The sequence below is a fragment of the Molothrus aeneus genome, chromosome 12, assembly GCF_037042795.1.
Source record: "Molothrus aeneus isolate 106 chromosome 12, BPBGC_Maene_1.0, whole genome shotgun sequence".
NCBI classification, from domain to species: domain Eukaryota; kingdom Metazoa; phylum Chordata; class Aves; order Passeriformes; family Icteridae; genus Molothrus; species Molothrus aeneus.
The window spans coordinates 5,085,427-5,110,898 of NC_089657.1; the positions used below are offsets into that span (position 1 = coordinate 5,085,427).

The 25,472-nt window shown below is 41.8% G+C and overlaps 1 protein-coding gene across 2 annotated transcripts in view; it reads left to right on the top strand.

The window, feature by feature from the left end:
- Positions 1-25,472, top strand: part of TAFA4 (TAFA chemokine like family member 4) — a 78,126-nt gene that overhangs the window by 22,951 nt on the left and 29,703 nt on the right. For both annotated transcript variants that reach the window (XM_066557976.1, XM_066557977.1), the window contains exons 2-3: positions 1,229-1,365; positions 4,345-4,460. In XM_066557976.1, the coding sequence (XP_066414073.1) occupies positions 1,286-1,365; positions 4,345-4,460 (196 nt within the window). In that variant the 5' untranslated portion in view covers positions 1,229-1,285. The remainder of the gene's footprint in view (positions 1-1,228; positions 1,366-4,344; positions 4,461-25,472) is intronic.

Sequence of the window (25,472 nt, forward strand, 5' to 3'; positions counted from 1 at the left end):
ATAAGGGTTGTTAGGGCCAGGTTGGATGGGGCTTTGAGCAGCCTGGTCCAGTGGAAGGTGTCCTTGCCCATGGTTTGGTACAACATGGGCTTTAAGGTCCCTTCCAACCTGTGATTGGAAGGTTCTGTGATTCCATGAGTGTGTTGAGCCAGGGGCCTTCCTGTCCTGAGCTCTGAAAGGAACTTTTATGTGCTTTTATGACCCCAGACATGCTCTGCCCTCCAGGGGGTAAGATAAGAAAAGGTTGTGATTGCTGTCCAGGTGAAGACCACATTATTATTACTCTCACAAATTGCTCTGTGTCATGTTTTCAGTAGCAGAAGGTCAAGTTTTGCCCAGGGATGGAAGTGAGAGAACAAATATAAACAGCAAAGGCAAAGAGGCCTGAGTGTCTGTAAAATGGAGTGTTTGAGCTCCTCATTCTGCACAACATGTGTCAGAGCTGCTGCAGAAGTGCTTCCATGTGGAGATTTCAAAGTGTAACTCCTGGGTTACAGCTTGAGCTGTAACCTGTGTGTTTCTCATGGTGAGGCCAAGAAAACTAAGGTTAAATTCAGCAATTCAGCTCTGTCCTGAAAAAAAAAAAAGAAAAAAAAAAGTTCAGTAACCTGGAAAACCTTTTTGGATGACGAAAATCTGAAATGGTATGGTGATTTTAGAACTTACCAGGTGGGCTGTAGGTGTAGGTGGGCTGGGTGGTGTGAGAGGGGATGCTGGAAGCCAGGAGAGGCAGCAGGGTCAGAGGGTGCAATAATACACAATTCCAGACACTCTGCTGTGGATGTGACCATCTCTGCTGAGGCAGGCACAGGGCCTGGGCCAGATCTTTATGGAGACAGAGACAGATTTTCCTCACTATCTTTAATAATCTCTGCTTCACACTCTCGGAGGCTTCGTGGAACCATGTGGAAATGTGTTTGCACTGTGGTGCAGCCTTAGACCTTTTGGCTTTCCCAGCAGCTGGGTGGTAAGACCCCAGAGAGCTGCTCACATTCTGTTTGCAACCCCATGTACAGCAAATTCTGCCTTTGGTTAATGCAGTGATACCTCAGAGCTGCCTCACCACAGCTTCTCTGTGCTCTCAGAAAGAAAAGAGAAATAAAACTGCTGCCTTTTGCCCCAGATTGCACTGTAGATGGCACTGTGAAACTAAGATTTTGGTAACAAAGATGTGTTTTACAGCACCTTTGCAGACGTTAATTGCAGTGTAATGTGGCTTTCTTTCTAGGTCCCCGAAGTGAATGAAAAAATTCTGAGATGCAGAAAGGCTTATTTGCTGCTGCAAATGGGAATCTGGAATAACTATGAAAAACACACTGAAATAATTGTGTTTGACTGGAACAAAATTCTTGCAAAGTCCCCAAGGTAAGAGCACTTTTTATCTTTCAAATGACACTGAAGATTCTCTGTTCTGGTTAGCAACAATATCCACTTGAATCCAATAGAGAATGAAGGCTTGACATTTCTGAAAGCAGCAGCCCACTGACGCTGAAGGGCTCAGCACCCCTTGCTGCATCTGTCTGCCAAATTTCATTTTTTCTCTGCCTTTTCAAAGATCCTCTTGTATTTCTGTACATTAGCAGGCTGAAAACTTGTGTCCTGTCTACCTGCAAGGCAGACTAAAGCCTGCAGATGTGTCCTTTGGATGGTACTGGATGCTTTTAGCAGCCTTTCAGTTTGGATATGACCGAGTGGATGCTTTGTGGTGATACACTTATTCCTGGAATTGAATGTTCTTACTCAGGGCTGAGGTTACCCTGTTAACCTGATGAGCCCTGGTTTCACATTCCTTCTCTAATGTCTCAAAAGAGTCAAACTCAGCTGGGGAAGGCTTTTGAAAATAGGTCAGTACAAGACTATTTCCACTGAGACCAGTTTTGCTGCTGCACTGGGAATGGTGGGAGCACCTGGGTCCTCCAGAGTGCTGGAACAGCAGCTGTTGAGCATATGATGCATGATTTGGGACCTGTCCATCACCACACCTGCCCCTTCCACCACCTCCTGCCAGAAATGACAGGTTCAGAATGCCTGAGCTGGGGTGTTTAATTCCACAGGAAACCTGGAGGAAGGTTTGTGTCTTCATGGTGATACATCAGAGTGACACCAGAGATGGGGTGATGCTTGGATGAGATCTGAGTGTTTGCATTTAGAGCAACAGAAGGATGGGGTTGGAAGCTGAGCAGATGATGACATCCTGTTCATGAGCTGCAACCTGTTTGTTTCTCATGGAGAGGCCAAGAAAACTAAGGTTAAATTCAGCTCTCTCCTAAAAAAAAAATAAAAAAGAAGTTCAGTCAGCTGGGAAAGATTTGGATGACTAAAATCTAGAATGGTACAGTAATTTTAGAACTTACCAGGCAGTTTTCTTAGGCTAACATTGGACCAACAGCAATAGTGACATTTATGCTGGTTTCACAGTGACTCAATCCCATTAGCTGCAGTGACATTATGGGTTCAGCTGCATGCAAGAGGTGAATTTGGTTCAGCTGCTCTGAATTAGCCTGGGAGTGCTCCAGAAGAGGGCACTTATTGGATGGGTGAGGAGCAGTGATGTCTTTATCTTCTGGGCTTGATTCATGCTCACAGAAGTCTCCTACATACAGCTGTAAAAGGCCAGCAAGGTGTTTGTTCCTGCATTCAGCGTGGAAATATATTGGGCTCAAAACAGAGCATCTTCTTAAAGCCAGCAAAGGTACCCTCTTGCCAAATCAGTGCTTAAAGTGTGGCTTCTTCACATATAATTTTCATTCTCTGAAATCCATAGACATGATGAGCTGGTTTCTTTGCAGTCTTTATGTAATTGAAAAAAATAACAAATTGTAGGCTGAAGGTGCTGGAGTTTGCACCAATGTATTTCTTTCTACAGTGTAAACCAGAATTTGTTGCTAAAATATATTTACTTGCAGCAGGCTTCTGGTCTCTTAACTTTTGATATTAATAAGTGCATTTTTTTATTTGTTTGGGCTTTATCAGCATTTACAATTAGAGAAAAAATATTGTTCTGCAAAGCGTGAAAAGGGAAATTGTGTGAGCAATTTTAAGAGAGAAAACAAGGCCTCTGTTTTGGTTTCATTGTTAGATGTTTATCAAATTTAAACAACACCCAAGTGTGTCACCTGTTGGGACAGTAGAGCTGTCTAAGGTGTGTGTTGCTTGGGATTTCTTTTTTTAAATTCAGCACTTGAACATTGGATTAGCTGAGTAGTCTTAGGTATTTTCAAGATATACAGATAATTTTGTTTTGGAAAAGACTCAGAACTGGAATCTGCAGAGGAAAGGCAGTTCCCAAAGGACCTTTTGGTGCAGATAAACTCGTGACAGGCTTGCCCAAATCCCAGCATGCTGATTAGCTGCAGACTCACGTCACTGCCATGAAAACAGTATTTGCTTCAATTTATGCAAATCTATAAATTGCCTTTAATAAATTTGATGTATTCCTGCTTGCAGAATTTGCTGAAATTGTGGAACACAGTATCTAAGGGCTTAAGTACATAATGCCCATTTATGTATCATGCAAGCAATAAATCATCATAACTCAGTTTAAAAAGATGATTAGATTCCCATTCTGTATGATGAATGGCATAACATAAGCTATTGAGGGATTTAATTCAAGATATTTGCAGAAAAATGATGGAGGATTTGGAATCTTAGTTCTAAGAGTAACATGAATAAGAGTAACAACACCTTCTTTAGAGCAAGTATTTTCTGAAATGCAGTTTCCAACACCCTGGCAGAGAAGTGAGTCCTTGCACGTTTGACTGAGGTGCTGCTTCATGAGTGTTTTACCCTCAGCAAACCAGGTGATCTCCAGGAAATCTCCCAAATATTGTGTGCTGGGGAGACCCAGCCCAGAACTGTGCAAGGCTACGATAAATTATATGTTATATTACAGTAAATTATTATACTATATATTTATTTAGTGAATATGTCCTGAGAAGTGTTAAGTAAAAATGACTTTTTTTTTCTGTCATCGGGGGAGGTGCAGTTTAAAAATAGTAGCACAACTCATAAATGTGTATGTTTAAATTTGAATGTGTCAGGATCTTGATAAAAGACAAAAGAACCCATCCCTTATCTCAGTTTCATAGAACTGCATGGCACTCATAATGTGTTATTACAAACATGTGTTTGTGGGTAATGTGATGTGTGATAGACATTGCTTCTAATTATAAAATGTCCTTAACAAAGAATTGATCCCAACCCAGTAATGAATATGATTTTGTGAGTGTTGCCTTGCAATAACCCACATCAGTTATTCTTCAGCTTTTCCTTCCCCACATCGTTTTTATGTTATTCCCTACTTGCATTGTTCTTTCACTCAACTGCTTCCTTTTCTGCCTCCAGGATGAGATTCTGTGCCAAATCAATGCTTCTGTCTGACTGGCTCTTTCTGCTCTATGTGTTAATGGTCTGCTGTAAATTGTTGTCCGCCTCTAGTCACCATCCCCGGGGGCACACAGGTAGGAGCTTTTAAACTCATTATGTGCTACTGAGACCAATTAATACCACTTGCAGCATGTTAGAGCCCACTTTCTAGCAATGGATAATTGATGAGGCTGTTGACAGCATGTTATAATCAGTGCAATAGGTTAAAAATACACCACCAACAAGGAAAAAAAAAGAGTTATTGTAAATTTTCATGGCTTTTCTCTAGTTATTTATGTACTGAAGCTTGCCAGGAGGTTTTTGGAGTGACTTCATGACTGCTAGGTCTTTGGCATTTGTTTGTGTCATTTTGCTTTATCCTTATCCAAAAACATTCTGAAATGTATCTTTATCTTCACCCTCTTAATCCTGTTGTTATCAACTGACTTTACAGCAGTGGTGGGCAATAAATCGAAGCCCTCAGACTCATGTTAGCCAGTTCTTCCACTGACTGACACAAATTCTGACCTGTGCTTAGATCAGCCTCTGATACTCTCCTCCTTTTCCAAACTGGCATAATGAGGAAAACAAATATCTTGCATTTAAGGGGCTGTACTATTGTAGAGAAATACCTACCAGGCACAATGTGTTATCATATTATAAATGCCAGAAAAAGCTCAGAACAAGCTGGATTGACTTCCAGATTGGATTTTTGTAGCAACATCTCTGATAGGATCTTGCAGACATCAGCTTGAAAGCAGAAAGAGATGGAGATGTACCAGTGCTAATGTGAAGGCATCTGTGCAAGTCCTGAGTAAAATGGGATAGCTGTGCTGAGATTATGCCACCTTTGATCCCACTAGAGAGGGAGGTAAGGTAACAAAATACCCCCTGTCAGTGCTGCTCTTCAGGAGAGATCCAAAGTCTGGCTGCAAACCCCACAATGGGTCTGTTCTCAGCACCATAGTCAGCTTCATGGCTTGAGGATTTCTGCAAGTGTTACTCTCTGTCATGTGCCCCTAAATCAGGTGTTACTCCTCAAATCCATATGCAATGTCCTTAGCTCTGAGCCAGACTCCTGCGGGTCCAGGTCTAATGTTAGCATCCACTCCCCTCAGGGCTGGGAAGTGAGGATGCATTTGGTAGAGGCTCCATCCTCCAGAAGAGACAAACTATTGATCTCTTTCCTGGCTGCTTCCAGTGGTTGTCTAGGCAGGAGCCGAAGGCTCCTCCTGTGCTCACCAAAATATCTCCAGAACTGGCAAGCAGGACTGACTGACCCACACGTGGCTGCTGTGTCTCTGAGAGCCCAAAACCTCCTCCTTGCCTTCCCCCATCATCAGCTCTGCTTTCCCTGGCTATGCAGCACCCAGTTTGCTGTAAAACACAGCCACGTTTTGTGCAGAGTAACTGCATGGAGAGGCAAAAGCCTGAGGAGTGACTCCAGTGAATGCAGATGGGGAGGATGACCCACGTTGCTGCTCTGGGAATTAGTTGTGCCCTTCCATGAAGAAGGAAGGGGGTCTGTGCACAGTCACAAGTTAATAGCAGAGCATTTCAGAGCTGACTCTGCAGACAAACCTGGAGAAGAGCAGCTTTTGTCATTTGGGGAGTGGTCTTGTCAGAAGAAATGTTATTTTTGTCCTTTCAAGATGCACTTTCCTTGTGTACCTAAGGGAAATACCTGTAATAAGGCAGCAGTGATCTTGTGTTGTGGGTTTGTATGATGAACACAGTGTATTCTGTAAATCATGACAGTATTTTTTACATGAAATTTCAGAATGCTTGAGAGCATCCCTTAAATTGACGCATGGAATTCCTTCCACCTTGTCAAAGAGGTACCACGAACACAGTCAAGTTGCTTGACTTTATGTTTGTGTGCTGTGATTTTTCTGGTGAGCTAACAGAGGGTTCTGCTCCTCATCAGTAGCTTGGTCCAGCTGTGGAGCTGTTTTTCAAATGGACCCCCTTGAAGCTGGAGCCTTCATGCACCCTTTTAGACTGTGGTGTCCTGTTCTTCCCCAAGTGTGAGTTTGCCTCCTTTGTACGCTGAAGTCACCCCCATCCCTCTTTGATTCCATGTGGTAGATGAAGCAGCAATCCCATTTTTGATTCTCCAGCTCCCTGAATCTGACTCTTGGCACCACAGAGGGTTTAGGGGTCTGTTCTCAAGGGCCCTGCATTTCCCAGCCTCATCTTATCTTTGCTGCCTGACACAACACATAGATTGTCCTTCTAATGGATAATCAAATCTCTGATGGAATCTATTATGTGAGCAAGGTGCTGCCTTGTTCATCAGGAAAACAAATAATTCAGAGCTTTTAGCAGAGCCTGTTTTGTGGAAAGCAAATAATTATCCTCATTTATTTCATACAAATTAGCGTGTTCTTGGATAGCAATTGAGATAAAATTTTTGCAGTCAATAGGCAGCATTCCCATTTTTCAAAGTAAAATGTCCTGAAGCACATTAGAGGGATGAATCCAAGGCTTGGGTTGAGCAAAGGATTTGTCCTTTAGGTCCAGCAGCTGTCCCCTGACAGGTACTGCTGAGCTGGGAGGCATCAGGGGCCCAGCCTGGGATGCTTTGAGAGGAGCTGGTTTTGAAGAACAGCTTGTGTCAGCTCCTGACAATCAGTGTGGTTTAAGTGTTGTACTTGACATCATCAGCACCTTTCAAATAAGTGTGTACTCACTACAGCTAAGAAACTTTTATTAACCAAGAGCAGACAAGAGAATTTAAGATGAAAAGTGGGAATCGACTTCTTTTCAAAATAGTGCCATTTTAAAGGAGCCTAATCTGGGGAAAGACAATTATTGACCCAGGTCATGCTAGATGGTGCCTGAAAAAATCACATTTGGCAGCTGTGTGCCCTATTCAGGCAGGGACAGAGACTGGATCTTATGGACCCAACAGCCATTCTGCTCCTGAGAAGTGGGAGAGAATGGCATTGAGAAATCCCTTTGACAATGGAGGCTTGTCCCTGTAATGAAGTGTAAGACAGACCTGGTTCTTTCTTTTGCTGTGTGAAATATTCCCCACAAATATCCCCTGAAATACCTGTCAGAGAAGAGATGTTCAATCCTGCCTTGCTTTGGAGCAGTTTGGATCTTGAATCCAGCTTGGAGACTGCAGCCTGTTTTTCATTGGGAAAACAATGAAGGGCACAGTGATTGCCCTGACTGGCAGAGGCAATAGGCAGAGGAGAAATTTTCCTTCTCATCACCATTAGATCATTGAAGATGCTGCTTGTGCAGATTATTTTAGCAGCCCCTTGTTTATCTGTGTGGAGAAGAAACATGAGAATATTAATCTGACTTTGTTGCTCTGAATGCCTTCTGAAGAGTTTCTTTTGCCCTGACAATAACTAAGGGAAGCATAAGCATCAATTTTACTTCTTTTTTTAAAAAAATGGGCAGTATTTCAGGCCCTTGAGTACCTAATACCAATATAATGACCAATTCCATGCTGTTCTGGATGAAGCAACATACATTTAGTACCAGAAAAGGTTTGTTTCCACCTCACTGCTCAAAGTCACAAATGAAGAAGCATTGAAAAGACATTTTGTCAGGTCAGCTCGTGTGAGGGCTGGCCCTGCAGACCCTGAGCTGGCACAGCCAGCTGAGCAGTTTCTGCCATGCATTACTGCTGCAGCCTGGCTTTTTTGAGACTGTTTTATGTGATGATGTACACCTGAAATGCTTCCAGCTTTGCTGAAGGGTCTAAAATTTAGAATGTTCCACATCAACTGCAGTTTTTCATGACTTTAAAGACTTCTCTACTTTCAGGGCTTTATAGACAGACCCTGTTCTCACTGGAGTCAGAGGGAAAATTCCTTACTTACACAGGCTCCAGGATTTAATCTCCTTAAAGGAGAGCTGAAAAATGCAGCTTTATATTAGAAATATTGCTGCTTTTAAGAAAACAGGGAAAACCCATGCTGCTCGTTCTCCCTTTATTTTGGGGCTGGAGCATCATTTTTCCTGGCAGTGCTGTTGGGCAGCCGTGAGATGGATTCCTGTTTCCACCAGAGGGCCCTGCAAGGCTGTGGAAGGGGCTCCAGCACTCAGCCACCGCTGGCTTCCTCTGATTTAAATCCCAACTCTGCATTTTGCTAACTAGAATTATGATTCCTTTGTATTTCCACGGGTCAGGCATGGTTACTGCACAATAAGCTTTAGCCCTTTGTTCTATTTAACTCCTTTTATGTCTTAATGTTTTATTCAGTGTGCTATTTATGTGGTTTATTACCCAGCTTCTAAATACAGGGTAGCTACAATATACAGCCCTGACTGTAATCTCTTCAAGTAATAAGGTAGGGAAGGCAATTCACTTGAGAAATAGGTTCCCTTTAAGACAAAAAGGAGCAGAATTCTCTGTGTGAAGTTTGCTGGTGTACTTATTTTTGTGGAGAAAAAAGTGTCAGACATATTTATTTTCCATTTTCAATTTTTTTTCTAAATAACAATGAGAGCTTTTGATATATATGACAGACTTTGACAATGACTTCAAATTAGATGCATAGCAAACTAGATGCATATCTATGTTACCAGTCACAATTCAGTGTTGATTTTTTTTTTTTAATGGTATAAAATGTAGCTTCTGGTGTCATTTTCCAAGAATGCACACTTTAACTGTGTGGAATGTGATTGCATGTGAAAATATTTGTGTATTCCTGGGAGCTGAGGGGTGGGAGGGGGAGAATTACAGACAAACTTTTAAATGTGCCTGCTTGTGTTTCAAATGTCATTGTTTCAAAAGTGGGAGGGAAATTCTGTAATAAAAAAAAGAGAGTCTCATTTAATACAAATGGTCAAGCCCAGTTTGTCAAACTGTAGAGCAGGAGGCTGATACCAAGCTCTTTCCTGCAGTACCAAAGTGACCTTATTTTAAAGCCATAGGGGAAAGCTTGTGAAAATATTGTCATTTTACATTTACACCATCATTTTTTTTTACATAGCTGCCACCTGCTGTAAATGCTAATCTTTATATTCCATTGACCAAAATTCTAACCAGGAAAGCTTTCTTTACTCCGTGTCTTTTCTATTAAATCTACTTCTCCCAAACTTAGATCTGATAACAGAAAAAAATATTACATTACAAATGGATTGTCTTGTGCTAGTGTGAGACAGAAATGGCTGGATAAGAGTAAATCCACAAATAGAATGGAAAAGATCTTGTCCTTGGTGTTCACTTGAGTGAAGTGATGCAACAAAAAGCTCTGTTCTGGGTTTCCATGGAGGTCAGCCTGCTGAGTCCTTGGGAGGATGGATGCCAGAGTGATGAAGGCAAGAGATTGAGATGTAAAGGACTTGCATCGAGTTCCTTGCTCTGAAATGATTAAAAGAGCTGCTTGAGATGAAGTCCTGACCCCTCAGAAGTGGGAGTTTGATTCTTCTGTGATTTAGTTTCCAGCCCACTCCGGATGTGTCTCAGCAGAAAAGTTAAACTTCATAGTTATGATTTTATTAAAGCTAAAACCAGTCACTCACAGCATTCACCATTGGCAAATCACTGCCTTTTTGAAGGATGGAAACTGTTTTAGGGTCTGTTCTTCTATTGATCCCCAGCTTTGTGCTCACTGGCTGGGCTGAATTGCCACAGCCTTCCAGTTAGCATTAATTGTGACAGCAGGGCAGAGCCTGCCCCAAAATTACAGTCCCATTTCAGTGTAATTGTAAGGCCTTTCATCCCAAATGGGTGGCTGCCCAGGCTTGAACTAATGCCCACGGAAATGGGCAGCAGTTTCTGGTGATTTAGGCTGTCTGTTCTTGTCTGTGCTGCCTGGTGAAGGGTGGTTCAGAGGCTGCCCAGGGAGGGCTGACTCTCCCTGGTGGCTTTCATTTGCCCTGGCTGTGGGTGGGTACAAAATATTCACCTTGTATTGAAGAGCAGGAGATGTGTTGGCATCCTTGGCTGTAGCATCAAGCGTGCCCCACCTGTGCCTGCTCCACTCCCACTCCAGGAGTGCCCAGCTCTGCTCTGGTGCCAAGCACAGTGCTCTGCCCTCCAGAGAGCTGCCCCTCAACTGTAACTTTGAAAGTTTGTGGTGCTGATATGCCTGGTTTCAAGGACATCTTTGAGCAAGCACTTCTTCTTGGAAACCAGAAAAAGTTTAATTAATAATGGAAGAACCTGGAGATGGAATTTTTTTTTTACTAACGTTTAAGTGTTTTGTTGGCAGAGCACCTCGGGATTGCTGCTGGTAGCCCTTTGCTGCAGCTGTTTTTCAGTGTTTGGCAGCATTCTTGCATTCCTTCAGGAGAGTGACAACTGATAGCAGACAATGGATTCTAAATCAGGAGATTAAAGATGTCTTGTAGGCTTCAGCAGGGTAATCTCTCCTCATCACACTGGAGATGGAAGCTACACCTGACATTCATTATCTTCCAGGGTGACAATCTTTAAAAATACCTCCAGAAATGCCAGAAGTTATGAGTGGAAAATTCTAGGATCAACTGTCCTGTTGCTTAGTGTTTGGACTTTATTTATTTATTTATTTCCTTTCTTTATTTCCACTTATTTTTTCTCCTTATGGATATCATCCATATGCCTTGCAGTCCATGAATGGTCACTAGTCTTCTGATTTATGTTGTTATTTTGAGAAATAATGACCAGGTAAGTGTGAGGCAAGATTTCTCTTAGCTTTATTTCCTACTTGCATCCTGTGTTTCCCTCAAGTAGAATATTAACACGCAGTGAATATTTTGGAATAAGCAGATTTATTTTGATGTCTATTTTCTGTACAAACAGTCACAAATCAGCTGGGGTGGAATGGCAAGCTCTGTGTTTAGCAGACCTAGGGTGTGTTAACAGCTGTTTGTAGGGTGTTGCATCATGTTGCCTGGTTTTGCCTGATAGCAAAAACAAAATTATGATTGTAAAGCAAAAATCAAAATGTACCAAGGTGCACATTTCATAAATGAACCCAACTTTTGGGTTTATTTTATTTTCAGATTGGGTGGAAAACATTAAAATATCTTTTGTGCTCTGTAAATCCCATCTTCTACAGCTTCCATTCTTTTCCCAGGAGATTTCCTTCTGCATAACAGGAAATAAGGCTGATAGGGAGCAGACACTGATCTTCCTTGTTCATGGTGTCCCTGATTGTCTCTGAAAGGGACCCAAAATCTCTCCTGACTTGCCATGATGAGGAGATGCCCTTTTCAGAGGAGATCAAACAGAAAGATCTTAAGACTCTGTGTCAGCACTGACACTTGTTACTAAATTTTCTCAGATTTGTCTTTAGAAACAAAATTTATTGAAAATGTTAAAATCAAGTCAGAATATAACTTGAGAAAAGAGCATATGATGTCAGTTGGCTTAACTCACCCCAGCAATGTGTCTGGCATGAATTGTGGCTGTGCTGATGATTTCTGTCCAGTGAATTCTATCAGCAGATGCTGGTATTCTTCCAGCTGGAAAAAATAAAGCAAAAAAAAACCCAACCAAAACTAAGTCAACTGAAATTTCTCATCTGAAAGAGTGTGAATGCAGAAAGAGGTCCTTGCTGTTCTCTGCAGGCACTCTATTGAAGTTAGTGCTGTTGTGTCACTGAGGAAAAAAAACGTAGCTGATAATTTTATTTTCAGTGTTTGTAAATGCATGTTGTTAAAAGAAAGTCTGATTGCTCTGCAAGGATTGTCAATTGCTTGGCTGGGTGTCCAACTCTGTCTGTTTTTAGGAATGGCTGCTGACAACTGAGTTTAATAATTTACTTGCATAGAGTTAATTTTTCAGCCTTTGTTCCTCTTCCAAGGTTTCAGAAATATGGAGGCAATATAATGGGTTTTATTATCAGATCTATGTTCAATGTTGTTTGAATTATATAGAAAAAAGCAATAGTTTGATACTTCATTCAGAAATACTGTGACAGATGGGCTATTTTTCTCCCCCTACCACACACTATTTTTAATATTTTATTTGGAAATACAAAAGACCCCTCAACTTTGTGTTGACACTCTTTAGAAATTGAGTAAAATTGCTGCCCTCAGCAAAATGCAATTTACTGCAAGGGATGCCACAGTCCCCAAACAAGGAGCCAAGATAATTAGTCTGCAACTGACAAATAAGTCTGCTATGCTAATGTAATGAAACATCCTTTTATCAGACTGTATCACATGATAGTTTGTGCCAAGCTAGAGAGAAAAGAGAGTTTACTCTGAAAACATGTCCTCTTCTGGGGCAGCAAATCTAATCCAGCAGTGACTTGAAAGAATTTTCCTGACCCTTCCCTGGTATCAAGGGATTTGGATTGACTGAATTCTGGATCAAACCCAAGACCTGAGTAGGGTTTTTTGCAAAATCATTTCCATTTTTCTTTTGGCTGTAGCCAGAACAGCATCAAAGCAGCATTAAAAAGAGCTATGGCTGCAGAAGGAGCAGTTTATCAGGGAATAAAGGTGATTCAGCATTTTCTCTGTATCATCCCTCCAAAAAAGAGAAGGGTCTTTGCCCCAAATCCTGCAGCCTAAATAAACAGTGATCTCTCCTCTGGCAGCCAGGCCAAAGCAATAGAAGGTGTTTGTCAGCAACGTGACCTGCTTTACATGACAAGTGTGATCATTCTCATTTAAGAGATGATTGTAAAGCAAAAATCATCATTAAGAGATGGGGGATGAAACCCTTGTGTGCATGGTGAACACTTCCATGTCTTGGGAACCAGCAGGTCTCAGCTGAAGAACTGAGCCAGGGGTCAGGTTTGGATTGTCCTGCCTGGGACTTGGCGGCTGGGCTGTGATTTATGCAAACACCACACTTGAACACCATCACTGCACTGTGCTGGTCAGCACAGGTACCACCTGCCAGAGCTGGCAAGTGACTGGGGAGCTCCTTCCCAAACTTAGTTCCAGCATTTCTCAGTCCAGAGTCTGTTAGCTGAGTTGGTCAAAAGGCACTGCAAAGAAAGGACATTTATTCTTATTTATTAGGTTTTGCTCACTATATATTTTTGGTGAAATATGACATGACCTTTCAATCTGAGATCTGTTAGATGATAAATATTATTAGCAGGGTCACTGCTTGACCAGGGGAAAGCTGCCTGTTGTGCAGTGATGAATTCAGTCAGGGGACAAGCAAAGGGAAGATGTCTGGTTTGTGGCAGCCTCAGCAGATGGTTGTACTGAGAGGATATTGCTAATTGCCACTGCTCTTATATTAGCATGGTGATTAGGAACTGGTTTGCTACTCGGCTGTGGGGATGGGGAGAGAAGAAATGGGCTCCTGGTGTCTCAGGTGAGGGAGGTGAGAGCACAGGGGCTGTGTACCCACTGGCTGATCCTGGTTTCATGCAGTGTGAAGCACAGGTGACACCGAGGAACCTGGAGCTGAGGGGCAGCAGGTACTGGCCTCCAGCAGAGAAGGGATCAGTGATGTTATAACACACTGTAAAGAAAGCATTAAACAAAGTAATTCTGAATATGAAAAGAAATTGATATGAAAATCACAAGGTAAACACCATGCTTCAGTGAGAATGTGTGTAAAAATCCAATTGCAAAGGGCTCTCTGGGGCAATGAGAGTTGCTTAGTCTTTTTTGTATAAATCTGATGATTTAAGCTATCTGCTTTGTGAAAGGACTGCAGGATAGAGTGAACAGGATGTGAATCTTAGGGAAGAAGAAAGGCAGAAATCCCTTTCAGTGGAGACAGGATCTCATGATGTCATTGAGCACTTGATAGGCCAATTGAAATTCAAAAATCACATTTAAATTTCTGAATGATGAAATGAGAGGGAGATAAATAGGTCTGCACTAATGGTTACATAACCTCTTGGCTAGAATCAAATAATATATTGTACATTTTCAGTTAAGCATGCGGTCCTGTATCCAAAAAAGTGCTAAAGTTTAAAATGCATTTGAGAAGTAACATGGTAGAAATGTCCAAAGCTGAGTTTATTCTTCATGTTAGGTGCTGTGCAAGTCTTGTTTGTAGGGATGTGTGAATGATCAGGGCTTTAACGCTCCAGTTAGCTTGTTTAACAGGTAAATGGATTTATTGTATTTTGTTACAGAGGCAAATCAAGGATATCTCCTTACTGACAGAACACATCTACCCTAAATGAGTCCTCCTGAAATTAATCACTGGGAGTGTCCTGGGCTGGGTGTCTTGCTCAGAGCTGAACTGAGCAGTAAATCAAAGCAGATACCCTTGCAGAGTCTCTGTAAAAGCTGACTTGGTGCAGTAATCACAGGGCAGCCCTGGCTTCTGCCTGTGATTCCAGTAGAGTGATTTTTATAGCACTCAGGACTTTCTGGAGACTGGAGGAGTTCTGGTTGTGCCCCTGCTTTTCTGGCAAGTTGACTGGACAGGGAGGATAACATGTCAGGCTTTCAAGCTGTTATAAAAACCCCAAGATAATCAAACCAGATGAAATGTGGATTATGAGTCTCCCATTCTGCCAGTGGTGTAGTTTAATATTAGGTACTGGTTTAGCAGTCACAGTTCACCTGTTTCCCCCATACACCAAAAATAAAGCATCATCCCCTTCTTTGTTGGCTGCTACACCACTGCTGCTCTTTGGGAGAATTCTGTGTAGTGGGATTTAAAGATGAGTTATATTAAAAGTGGATAAATGATCATTTTCTGTTTCTTGTAGCAATTTTACAGGAAATATGAAGGTCTGAAAAATACAGAGACTGACACTTGTTCCTCTGTCTCAGCATCATCTCAGAGTCTCACAGAGCAGAGCACTGATTGTGCAGCTAAACTGCTGAGGAAATCTTTGTCTTTTCCTCTTTCCTGGTCCCAAGTCAGCCAACTTTCCCCCTGCTTCCCTCCCATTCTCCTTGATTTGGAGGAGTCTGTGCCATTGATGTCTTGCTGTTGTCTCCTATTAGCATCAGAAATTTATCTTCTTCATAAATTGCCCTGTAGACAGTACCCTGACAATTTGTGTTGGCTTTAAATTGTTGTCACTGTCTCTGCTTCATCATCCACAAGTAATGATGTTGGTAATGGAAATGTTATGCTATCATTTACAAATTCTTAGCTTGTCTGTTATCTTTGAGGAGATGATAAGTAGATAGCAGAATATCAAAGTCTCATGTTGCTCTACATGTATTCTGAGCTCCCAAATACTGAAACAAGGCAGATACAGGCTTTTAAAGCTAGATTTAACAAGATATTTAGATACCTATCACAGCAGATTAACAGCCAGTAGGATTTTTCTGGTGAGTTTATGCAAGGTATGTGCTGAACTTCCATTTTAAGTGCAGTGAAATTCTAGATCTGAAGACTTGGAATTTGTGCTGGTATAAGATAGAAGATAGATAAGATCCTGCACATTACAAAGCTCTGTGTCACCATTCCTCTCTCAGCTCCAGCATCTTAAACACCTCAAGATCTGCAGGGTGGAAGTGGATCGAGCCCATGGAGTGATTTCCCAGGCAGCACTAGGAGTGAGTCTGGGCAGGAGGTGCCTCTTTGTTCCTTGTGCAGAAGGAGCAGACTCTTACAAAGGCTTCTGTGGTGGTGTTCACAGGGGTCCCAGGAAGAGGGAGGAGACGGGAATCTGACTCCATGTTTCAGAAGGCTAATATATTATTTTATGAGATATACATATATATATAGATATATATAAAATATTAAAACTATACTAAAAGAATAGAAGAAAGGATTTCATCAGAAGGCTTGAAAGCAAAGAAAGGAAAGGAATGATAACAAAAACTTGTGACTGACCGAGAGTCTGACTGAGACAGCTGGACTGTGATTGGCCATTATTAGAAACAACCAACATGGACCAATCCCAGATGTACCTGTTGCATTGCACAGCAGCAGATAACCATTGGTTACATTTTGTTCCTGAGGCCTCTCAGCTTCTCAGGAGAAAAAATTCTAGGGAAAGGATTTTCCATAAAGCATGTCTGTGACAGGCTTCTTATTCACGCCTTATTTTACATTCCCTGCAAACCTCGGCCGTGCTGGGCATTGTCGGGAGGCACAGCAGGAGCATCCCTGTGCCCGTGGCTGGTTCTCCATCCTCTGCCCGGTGCCTGCGCTGCTGGGCATTGCCGGGAGGCGCAGCAGGAGCATCCCTGTGCCCGTGCTGGTTCTCCATCCTCTGCCCGGTGCCTGTGCCGAGCCCCGCTGGATGGCAGCAGCGCGACAGGGCTGAGCGCTGCCACGCTCCCGCCGGGAACATGCTCTCCCACATTTCCACGGGATTTTCGCCCCACTTCATCTTTGGTTTGCCTCTGTGTGTCCAGGGGAGGCACAGCTCGGTGTTTAGCTGGCTCAGTGTCCAACCCGTGCGCTGCTGTTGCAGATTTTGCAGGAGCAGGGGCCGGGTCAGGCAGCGAGGAGGGGACAGGTCCCTGGTGTGGTGACACTGCAGCCAGGACCAGCCCAGCCTGCTGCTTCCCAGGCACATCTGGACCTGGGAAGAGAAATTAAATTAAGCCTGAACGTTTCCTTTCCAAGTTTTATTAGGCTGTATCAACAGCAATTAAAACAGGCAGGTATTTACTGCCTGATAGCGCTGACAAATAATTTAATTTTGCACTGCTTAAAAAATGATCCTCATCTTAGCAGGCTTTGTAATTAGGTTTGACCTTAAGCAGCCCCACATTCCTCATGTTGGTATCCTCGTCTTAGAAGCAGTTATCTGAATTTTGGAGTCTATTTAAAATGTAAATTATGTTTCTTAAAATTTGTAGCAACATCTCGTACAGCATCAAGATGTTTAGCATTTATGTTATAAAGGTACATAATAACTAAATGTTTCATAACCAGATGCCAGGATTTAATGCTGAGTGCTTGGACCTGCAACACTTTATATGTGTGCTAGTATTTAAATGAGATCCAGCTCAGCTCCAAGGCTAACAATCTATTAGGATGAAAGTGTGGGCAGTTCACCTCAGTGTCACTGATGTATTTTTTAGCTATTCATGTGTGGACTGCGTACTCTGAGAGAAAATATCTTGCTGTCAGCTACAGAATTTACTAATTATCCAAGAGCAATTTAAAGAAAGCATTGACTCTGAATATTTAGTTGCAGGAGGCCAGATGTTAAAAACTGAAAAGCTCTGTTTTGTTCATTGAAGTTTGGACTCTACCTAGATACCCAAAATGTTGCTATCACTTGAAATTTAATTTTTGTGGGACTTTCTCATGTTGAAGAGAGACCCTTGACTGTACAAATCTTTATTTTGGACAACACCTGCTTTCTTTGGAGGTGCTTCTAGGTTTAAGAGAAAATACTTGTGTTTACTAGGGTGTGAATATGGCATTAAGTGGTTGCAATAAGGATAGTGATGGTTGTTGCAAGCAGGAAATATGAGATCAGAACAGACTATTTCCCTAGAACAGCAGGGCTATAAATGCTGAATTATTAAGTGTAAATCCACAGTATTTCCTTTTGGATATGTAGAAGAGACTTAATCCCAGCCACAGGACTTTATGATGGTTTTAGGCAAGAATATGGAGACAATGAAGTGAGGAAAATTGCTATATGGGAAAAAAAAAAGCAAGCTTGGAGCTGGTACAGACATGACCTCTGTTATAGCCCTTAATCCTGGAATGAAACAAGATTTTGGCAACTTGTTCACCTCCTTCTGAACTTGCTTGCAGATACAGTGACACAAAACTGTTTCAAACTTATCAACACCAGCACTGGCTGAATGCATTATCTGATGCTGCACTGTGGAAATTGGGGCTGTTTGATTTACATGACTCTCCCAGCTGTTGGATTGATCTGGTTGGCTTAAAAGCCGAAAGGAAAAATTGCTTTGAAGGAGAATTTTTTAAAAGTCAAGAGATCCCTTAGTTTTGCGTTAATTGTGCCATCCAGGGAAGCTCTTCCTTTAGCATTATTAATCTAGGTCTGTGCCTGGCCCTGTGGGAGAGTGCTGTGCATGCTCCAGGTGACAGAAGATGGAATATCCATGGAGAGGACAGAGCAGCTCTAGCTGGCAGGCATAAAATAATCCATATGAAACTGGAGAGTTTTTAGGGAAATTTGGAAGTTTTAAGGCCACAGCTTAGAAGTGCCCTGGGATTTGGTCATGTACATTCATTATGAAATGATATGATATATTCAAGAGATGAGTTATGCACTTGTAACATATATAGACAGGCTGCTGTTAAGTTCATCCTGATGTTGTGTCTTGTTCCAAGTGTTGGGATGGGCTACAGGTGATAAGAACAATACTTTGTTTCTGTCCTAAGCAAGTGATTTCTTCTCTTTAGTTCTTTACATTTCAATTTGCTCTTATTTTGATATTTGTCAATCCAACAGTCCAGCATGTTCTGAATTGATTATGAAATGCTTCAGAGTAAATGGAACTGGGACTGCTGCAGAGAACAGGAGATTACTGTGGTTTGCTGAGTTTAGTGAGACTCTGTATTTCACAATGCTTTCCTAAAGGGCAACCCTGTGTGCACCTTGAATTTCAAACACTTCTTAACCCTGAAGGACTGAAAGTTCCAAAGGAGCAGGAGAGATGATATTTTACACTGCCTCCACCTGTCACTGACTTCTCAGTTATTTTTGAGAGTGCTGGGCCAGCAGAGGGTGTGTGAGTGCAGACTGTGACCCAGACACTGGGGTCCATCCCTCCCAGCACAGCCTGTGCTGTTCTCAGGTGTCAGTGTCCAGCTCACGCTTGGCTTCTGTTCCATCAGATTTTGATTATTAGATATCATCCCTTTGAGACATCAAGCATTAGATATCAAGCATTAGATATCATCAGCAAATGCTGAACAGGAAAGGTCATTGTTTTCAGTGCTCCCTTAAGACTCCTTTGAAAATCCCACTTTTCAAGTCTCTTATTAATCACATTTGTTACATGAACAATGTCATTCCTCATCCTCAAATGACAGGCTAACACCAATAGTAGCTCACCTTTGATTTCTTTAGTGGTTTTTTTGTGTTCAGTGACAAAGTTATAAAATATGTTTAGCAGGATCCCATAAATAGCTGCAAGCTGAGAACAGAATGATGATGGAAAGCAACTAGTTAGCCAGATCATTTAACTGCAATGCTTTGTACTGCCAGGAAGGACTCACACCAGGTTGCTTGCAGAGCTGCTGTTTTGAACCTTCTTGAAACCTGGAAGGTGTGTAATTTGAGAACTTTTATGGATTTCTTTATATAATAGTTCCAAGAAGCCTTGCCCCCTGTGACCTAATTATGTCACCTGCATGCTGCACAACTTTGTACTGAAGCAAGACTGCCACAGGCATGTGAGCTTTGTACTGAAATTTTTTTAAAATTGGACTTCATCTTTTCTTCCCCCCTCTCCCAGTACAAGCTCCTTGACTTTAACATTTTACCTTAGGTTGGATACTTCACTTTTTTTTTTCCCTTGGCATTTTGCTTATGTTGTTGTTGTTGTGTGTGTTTTGGGGGTTTTTTTCCCCCCTTTTTTTTTTTCCCAAAAGGCCAAGGATGCAATGATGCAACTAATTTGTATTTTTAATCTGTACCTTGTAATTAGAGCTAGGAGGGGCTGGAGGGAGATGCTAAATGAGTAAGAGCTTTTCCTTTAAAAGCTCTCCAGGCACATAACTGAGTTTTGGGAGAGCTTTAAAGGAAAGCACTAATGAAATTCCTGCAGAAAAGGAAAAATAAGCCAACAAAATTAAGACTTAAATGTTTTTTATTCAGGACTGGGGTTAAAGAAGACTCTGGTACCCCCTGGGTTCACTCTCAGATAAAACATGTGAATCACTAATTATTATATTCTTTTTGTGTGGATGAGTTTCTGCCCCATCGATTTCCCCAGTACTGAGATTTTTAGGTGATTGAAGATGATGTTGATGTTACTTGGAGGTTTTGCATTGTTTTACCTCAGCTTTGTTTGAAAACCAGGCTGTTTTTACTGTGAGATCAGTAATTTTCATGAAGTTCTGTTTTTCTAGAGGGCAAAGCTCCAAAGCACAAACCCCAACTTATTTAAGTCCTGGACATTGAATAACTGTGGAATTGTGAAGGTTTAAAAATACACCTTCCACTCAGGCAGAGCAATGAATTAGAAACAAAACAGAGTCATGGTTATAACCTCCAGGAAAGTGCTGGTGGTGAGAAAGGGTGGAGATGGCAGAGCAGATCTCTTGTGAAGCTGAAGTAGGTGGTTCCCATCCTTTTGGGCAGGATTCTGCAGTTTAAAGCCAGTAGATCTCCAATGGTAGAGCAGCACAGAGCTTTGTGCATGGATCTGCTGGTGGGATTGCTCTAGCACAGAAGATTCTTTGTTTCTAGGAAACACATATGCAAAATTTTCATTATCTGTTCCCTTCTGAGTGCATGTGACTCCATGAGCACAATGAACTCCAATGCCTTCCTCCTGCCACTGATCCTCTAAGGGTCCCCTGGCTTCTGCTCTCTGTGGCTTTTCTCCTTAGTCTCTAACAACCTTTATTTAAAAATACCAGTTTATAGAATCAAAGTGATGGCTCTGAACATTTCTCTGAAGCAGACATTGCAGGGCTGAGCCATGTTGCTCACTGGCAGCTTATGCTGTGAATGAGATGGATGATTTTGCATTCCATGTGCAAAAAGGAACACAAGCCCCAGCCTGTGCTAGCATTCCCAAGGACAAATGAAAACAAATGTTGAACGAGATTCCTTTTGATAAAGAAGATAACCAGTTAAAATGAAACTCAAGCCTTTTACTTATTCAAGACTAGCTTTTAGTCTTTCTAAAGAAGAGCTATCCAGGTGAATATGCTGGGTCTTATCTTAAAACTGGATTATTCCCTCCCTTCCCTGGTGGGGACCATAGATAGTTGTCTTTCCCTCATCTCCTTCTTTTTGTATGCAAAGCTGGTTTTCTCTCCATAATATTTAGTACCTATCCTCTGTCACTTGAGTTTTCCAGGGTGGTTTGGGTTATTTCTTTGTTTTCTGTGGCTTAGTGAAGGCAACTTTCTCTCCTGTCATAGCTGAAGGACCAGGCTGGAGATCCAAGTGAAGTATCATCCATGGTTTGAAGAAAGCACCATTAGGTATCAGGATTTGTGAACTGAAGAGTTAATGATGGGGATTTTTATATTTCTAAAACTGACTTTTGGAAATGGGCAATATCCCCCATCACCCAAGGCATTCTCAGCTATACCTCTAACTTAGGTATATTAGTTTTCCAAGTGATGTAAATAAAATTAATGGGCCTGACTTTGTTTATGGGCTGTGTCTCTGTGCAGGCACAGCCCTGGTGCAAACACTCCCATCCTGGTGTTAGCAGGCAGCTGTAAACCTCCATTCCTTATGGCTCCCTTGTAGCTCTGTGCTCTGATGCAGCTCAGCATGCAGATTTTTGAGTAAGGAGAGCAATAGTTTTCAACATAAACAAGTCCACTGGGTCACATTAACCTCCTTCAGTCTCTGTGTAAATAATTAAAATAAACTAGGTAATGTTTAACTATACGTATTTAGAGGCTTTCTGGAGGAGCTTATTAGTTCAATATTCTAACACAGTGTCTTAAACCTTCCTGAGCTCCAGGATCCCTTATTAAATATTTAGTGCATATTGCTGAAAAAGTCAAGATTTGCTTTATTTCTTAGAAGAAATGTCTATTCTAAAAACTCACTCAGCCTTTAAAACACTGGCCATCTATAAATACTACTTTTCTCAAGTTGTCATTTCTTGCCACCAAGGAGTATTTTTCATTTGTACCAATCTTAATAGCAAGAATGAATACTTGCAGGAGACTCTGCAGTGCATCCTTGCTGCATTCTGTAGAACCACCTCAAATACCTTTTTAAGCAATTCATTTGACAGCAGCTCCTTTGGATAGAAGGAAGATGTGTGTCAGCTGCTGACTGTGCTTGGGAGACATCAATATTTCTCCTCTTCTGCTTCTAAAACTGTCAAAATGAAATTAGTTAATTGGTGGGTACTTTAGTGTAGTTGCTGTGGGATAGTAATTATTGGTGACAAGAGCTGCTGGATGTGCACTAATACAGTCCAGCAAAACCTGAAATTTGGAAATGTAAGGCATTATCCTGTACTGTTATTATGACTAGTCATTTTGCCACAGTCTGACTTGCTAGAGATTCAAACCTTCAAGTTCAAGGACTTCTTGCCAGGAGAGAGAAGGTTTTGCTTTGTGCAGAGCAGAGTTTTATAAGAATTGCAACATAGCTAAGCAACAGCAGCTTAGTGGATTAAAATAGCATCAGTGATATCTCCAGTCTCTGGGGGAATGAGATCTAAGCAAGGCAAAGACCTCCAGGAAGGGATTTTGTTTCTGTGGAGTCTCTATCAGATGTTAGTGAATAATAAACAAATAACAAATAGTTTCACTGAGTCCATTCTCATTTTGGCTAATTGCCTGTCTTGGTTCAGTACTGATGAAGACAAGACACAGACCATGTTGCATTTACCTTTACACCCAGACCTGATTCCTTACTGCAAACAACACAAATCCTGTGTTTTCCCTCTGCCCCTAGCCAGAAACTGGTCACCCTCTGCTCCAGGATTGTCCCTCAGTCCTTTAATTCATCACTTTCCATGTTGTGGTGTGGTCTGAGGTGTCAGCTGGGAGAAAAGGGTCCCTGCTCAGCCCCCATGACAGCAGCACCTTGCAGTGTGAAGGTATCTGAGGAAACCACTCACAGAATCCTGCAAACAAAGCTGCTTTCAACTTCTAACAGACTCCCACAAATTGTCTGTGTGCCATAAAACATAAACTAACATAAACTACCTAACAATCCACCCCTATAGAGATGCTTAAAGTTACTCAGGAGCTGACAAGGGCTAATGTGTTGGACTGGCAGCGTGCTGGATCTCTAACACAGGATCTATTCACCCTGGTAATTGCCATCCACCTCTCCTGTGGAACTCACCTGTGCTTTAGGCTGTGCATCACGATCAGTCATAGCTCTGAGAAGGAGAAATACGAGGTGAGAAACTCTTTTAAAGAGGATAGTCCCAATTTTGACAAGGTGTTTCATGCACAAATATGTCTGTTTCTTCACTTGCAGTATTTTCAGGTTTTATGTGGTGTAGATTAACAGATTTTTCTTCTCTACTGACCGGAATTTTTTCTGAAATTTGATGGACATGTAAAAAGTTAACTAAAAAAAAAATCATTCTGGTTTGAACTGACAGGAATGTTAGAAGAAATAGAAACCTATTCTCTCTTACCCAACTTTAGTGCTTTTTGAATAACAATATATTACTGAAGTTCCTGATAAAATGTCAGTGATTTTAAATAAATAAAAGGAGAAATAAATTATGATTTTCAAAATACTGCACCTTTTAATCTTAGAGAGCAAAATGCATTCCTGAAGGCAAAATAATGCTGGTTTTTTTCCTAGACAATTGTAAATAGATGTCAGGTTTGTTGCCAAATAACATGTCTGATTTCATGTCTAATAGTTAGTGGAATTTAATGAGCACAAACTGAAAAGTGGAATGGTTCTCAGTAGGAAGGGAGCTGAGTTCTTCTTTTGACACACCCTGCTGTTCAGTGGCTTGTAAAAGATACCCACAGGTGGCAATTCAGTGCTCTCAGTGCCTTGCCTGTGTGAAAGAATAAATGTGAAGCCGGGGCACACTGGGAACAAATCCACCCTGGCTCACAGGCTCAATAGATTTCAAGAGGAGTGAAAAAGAGCAGCCTTTTAACTAAAGGAGGGTGTTGATGGTCTGAGATTTTACTATTGATATTTCAGGTACTTGATATTTAAGGTAATTATACCTAAAACTTATGTAAGGAGTGAAATTTACACTAAATGCAGTGGTTCAGGCCTTCAGGTGCCCCACTGCTGCAGTCATTTTGGAAGAAATACTTGAAAACTCCTCCAAGTTCTTTTCTGGAAATCATTTGCCAGCTGGCTCCATCAGAACCCTGTACTGTGGGCTCTGTGGAGAGACAGCAGAGAAATCCTTGTGAGGACTGAAGGGGGCTAAGAGAGAGAGATGGAGAGAGGCTAATGAGACTAATTTACAAGGGCCTGTAGTGACAAGACAAGGGGGAAGGGCTTCAAACTGAAAGAGAGCAGCTTTAGATGGGATATTGGGAAGAAATTCTTGGCTGTGGGGGTGGTTGCCCAATGAAACTGTGGCTGCCCCATGCCTGGAAGTGTCCAAGGCCAGACTGGATGGGGCTTGGAGCAACCTGGTCTAGAGAAGAGTCCCTGCCCATGGCAAGCAGGTTGGAACTGATTTTCCAGGTCCCTTCAAATCCAAGCCTATGAATTGATGATTTTATGATTATCTCACTTTTCTGCCACTGTCCCACCCACCACCAGTGCAGAATGTTTGCTCAGGGACTCCCATGTGGATGTTCCCTTCCTTGGCGTTGCCCTGGTACCTGGGGAAATCACATCTTTGTGATGGTTCAGTTGTCCAGCTCTTGCCTCTGGGATGTGTGAGAGTTAAGAGCCTCTGAGGAGCAGGTGATGCTGAATTTTGCCATTTACTCACCCCATGTGAAACTGGGGGTGCTGGCACTGGATGTGGTTTCTGGTGCTTCCGTGCTTTTTCAGGAAACTTGCATGGCAAATTTCCTTCAGGTAAAAGCAGGACATTCTAAGTAAAGTGTCAGAGGTTTCCAATATCTGAAGGTCTAATTCTCTCTGGTGCTGAGCCTTGTGAAGCAGTGCTTTGTATAACTTGGAGTTAGGAGCACTCTGTACATGGCCAGGTCAAATTATGAGCCTGTATATTGTCAGCTCATCAGTCTGGTTTGCTGTGTAATTTTGAATTGTGATTAAAGATAAATCATCATTTTGCAGCCTCACAGAACATAGAATGCTTGGAACAGGATAGTGAGAAGCCTGTTTTCCTGTTTGTAAGTGAGCTCTTCTGGGGTTTTTGTTGCTGAAGCTGGATCCCTTCTCAGCTAAGGCTACTTCCAAAGTGTACATATTTATGATAACCTCAGGCCATCTGCCACTGATTTCAGAATGAATTAAAATATTCATTCTAGATGTATCCTGCCTTATCACAGTCACTGATTCGCAGTGGAATGTGTCTTTTGCTGTATTTTCTTGTTTTAAACCCAGGAAGATTTTATACTCATTTTAGAATCTTTTAAGTCTCCCACATTTTTTGTCTCTCCCTTAGCCTTTGGCCAAAAATAAAGGGGAAATTTTACCTTAGGTTCTGTACCACCATTTTTGCATTCTCAGAAGAAATTTGTTGAAGACTGCAATTAAAATTAT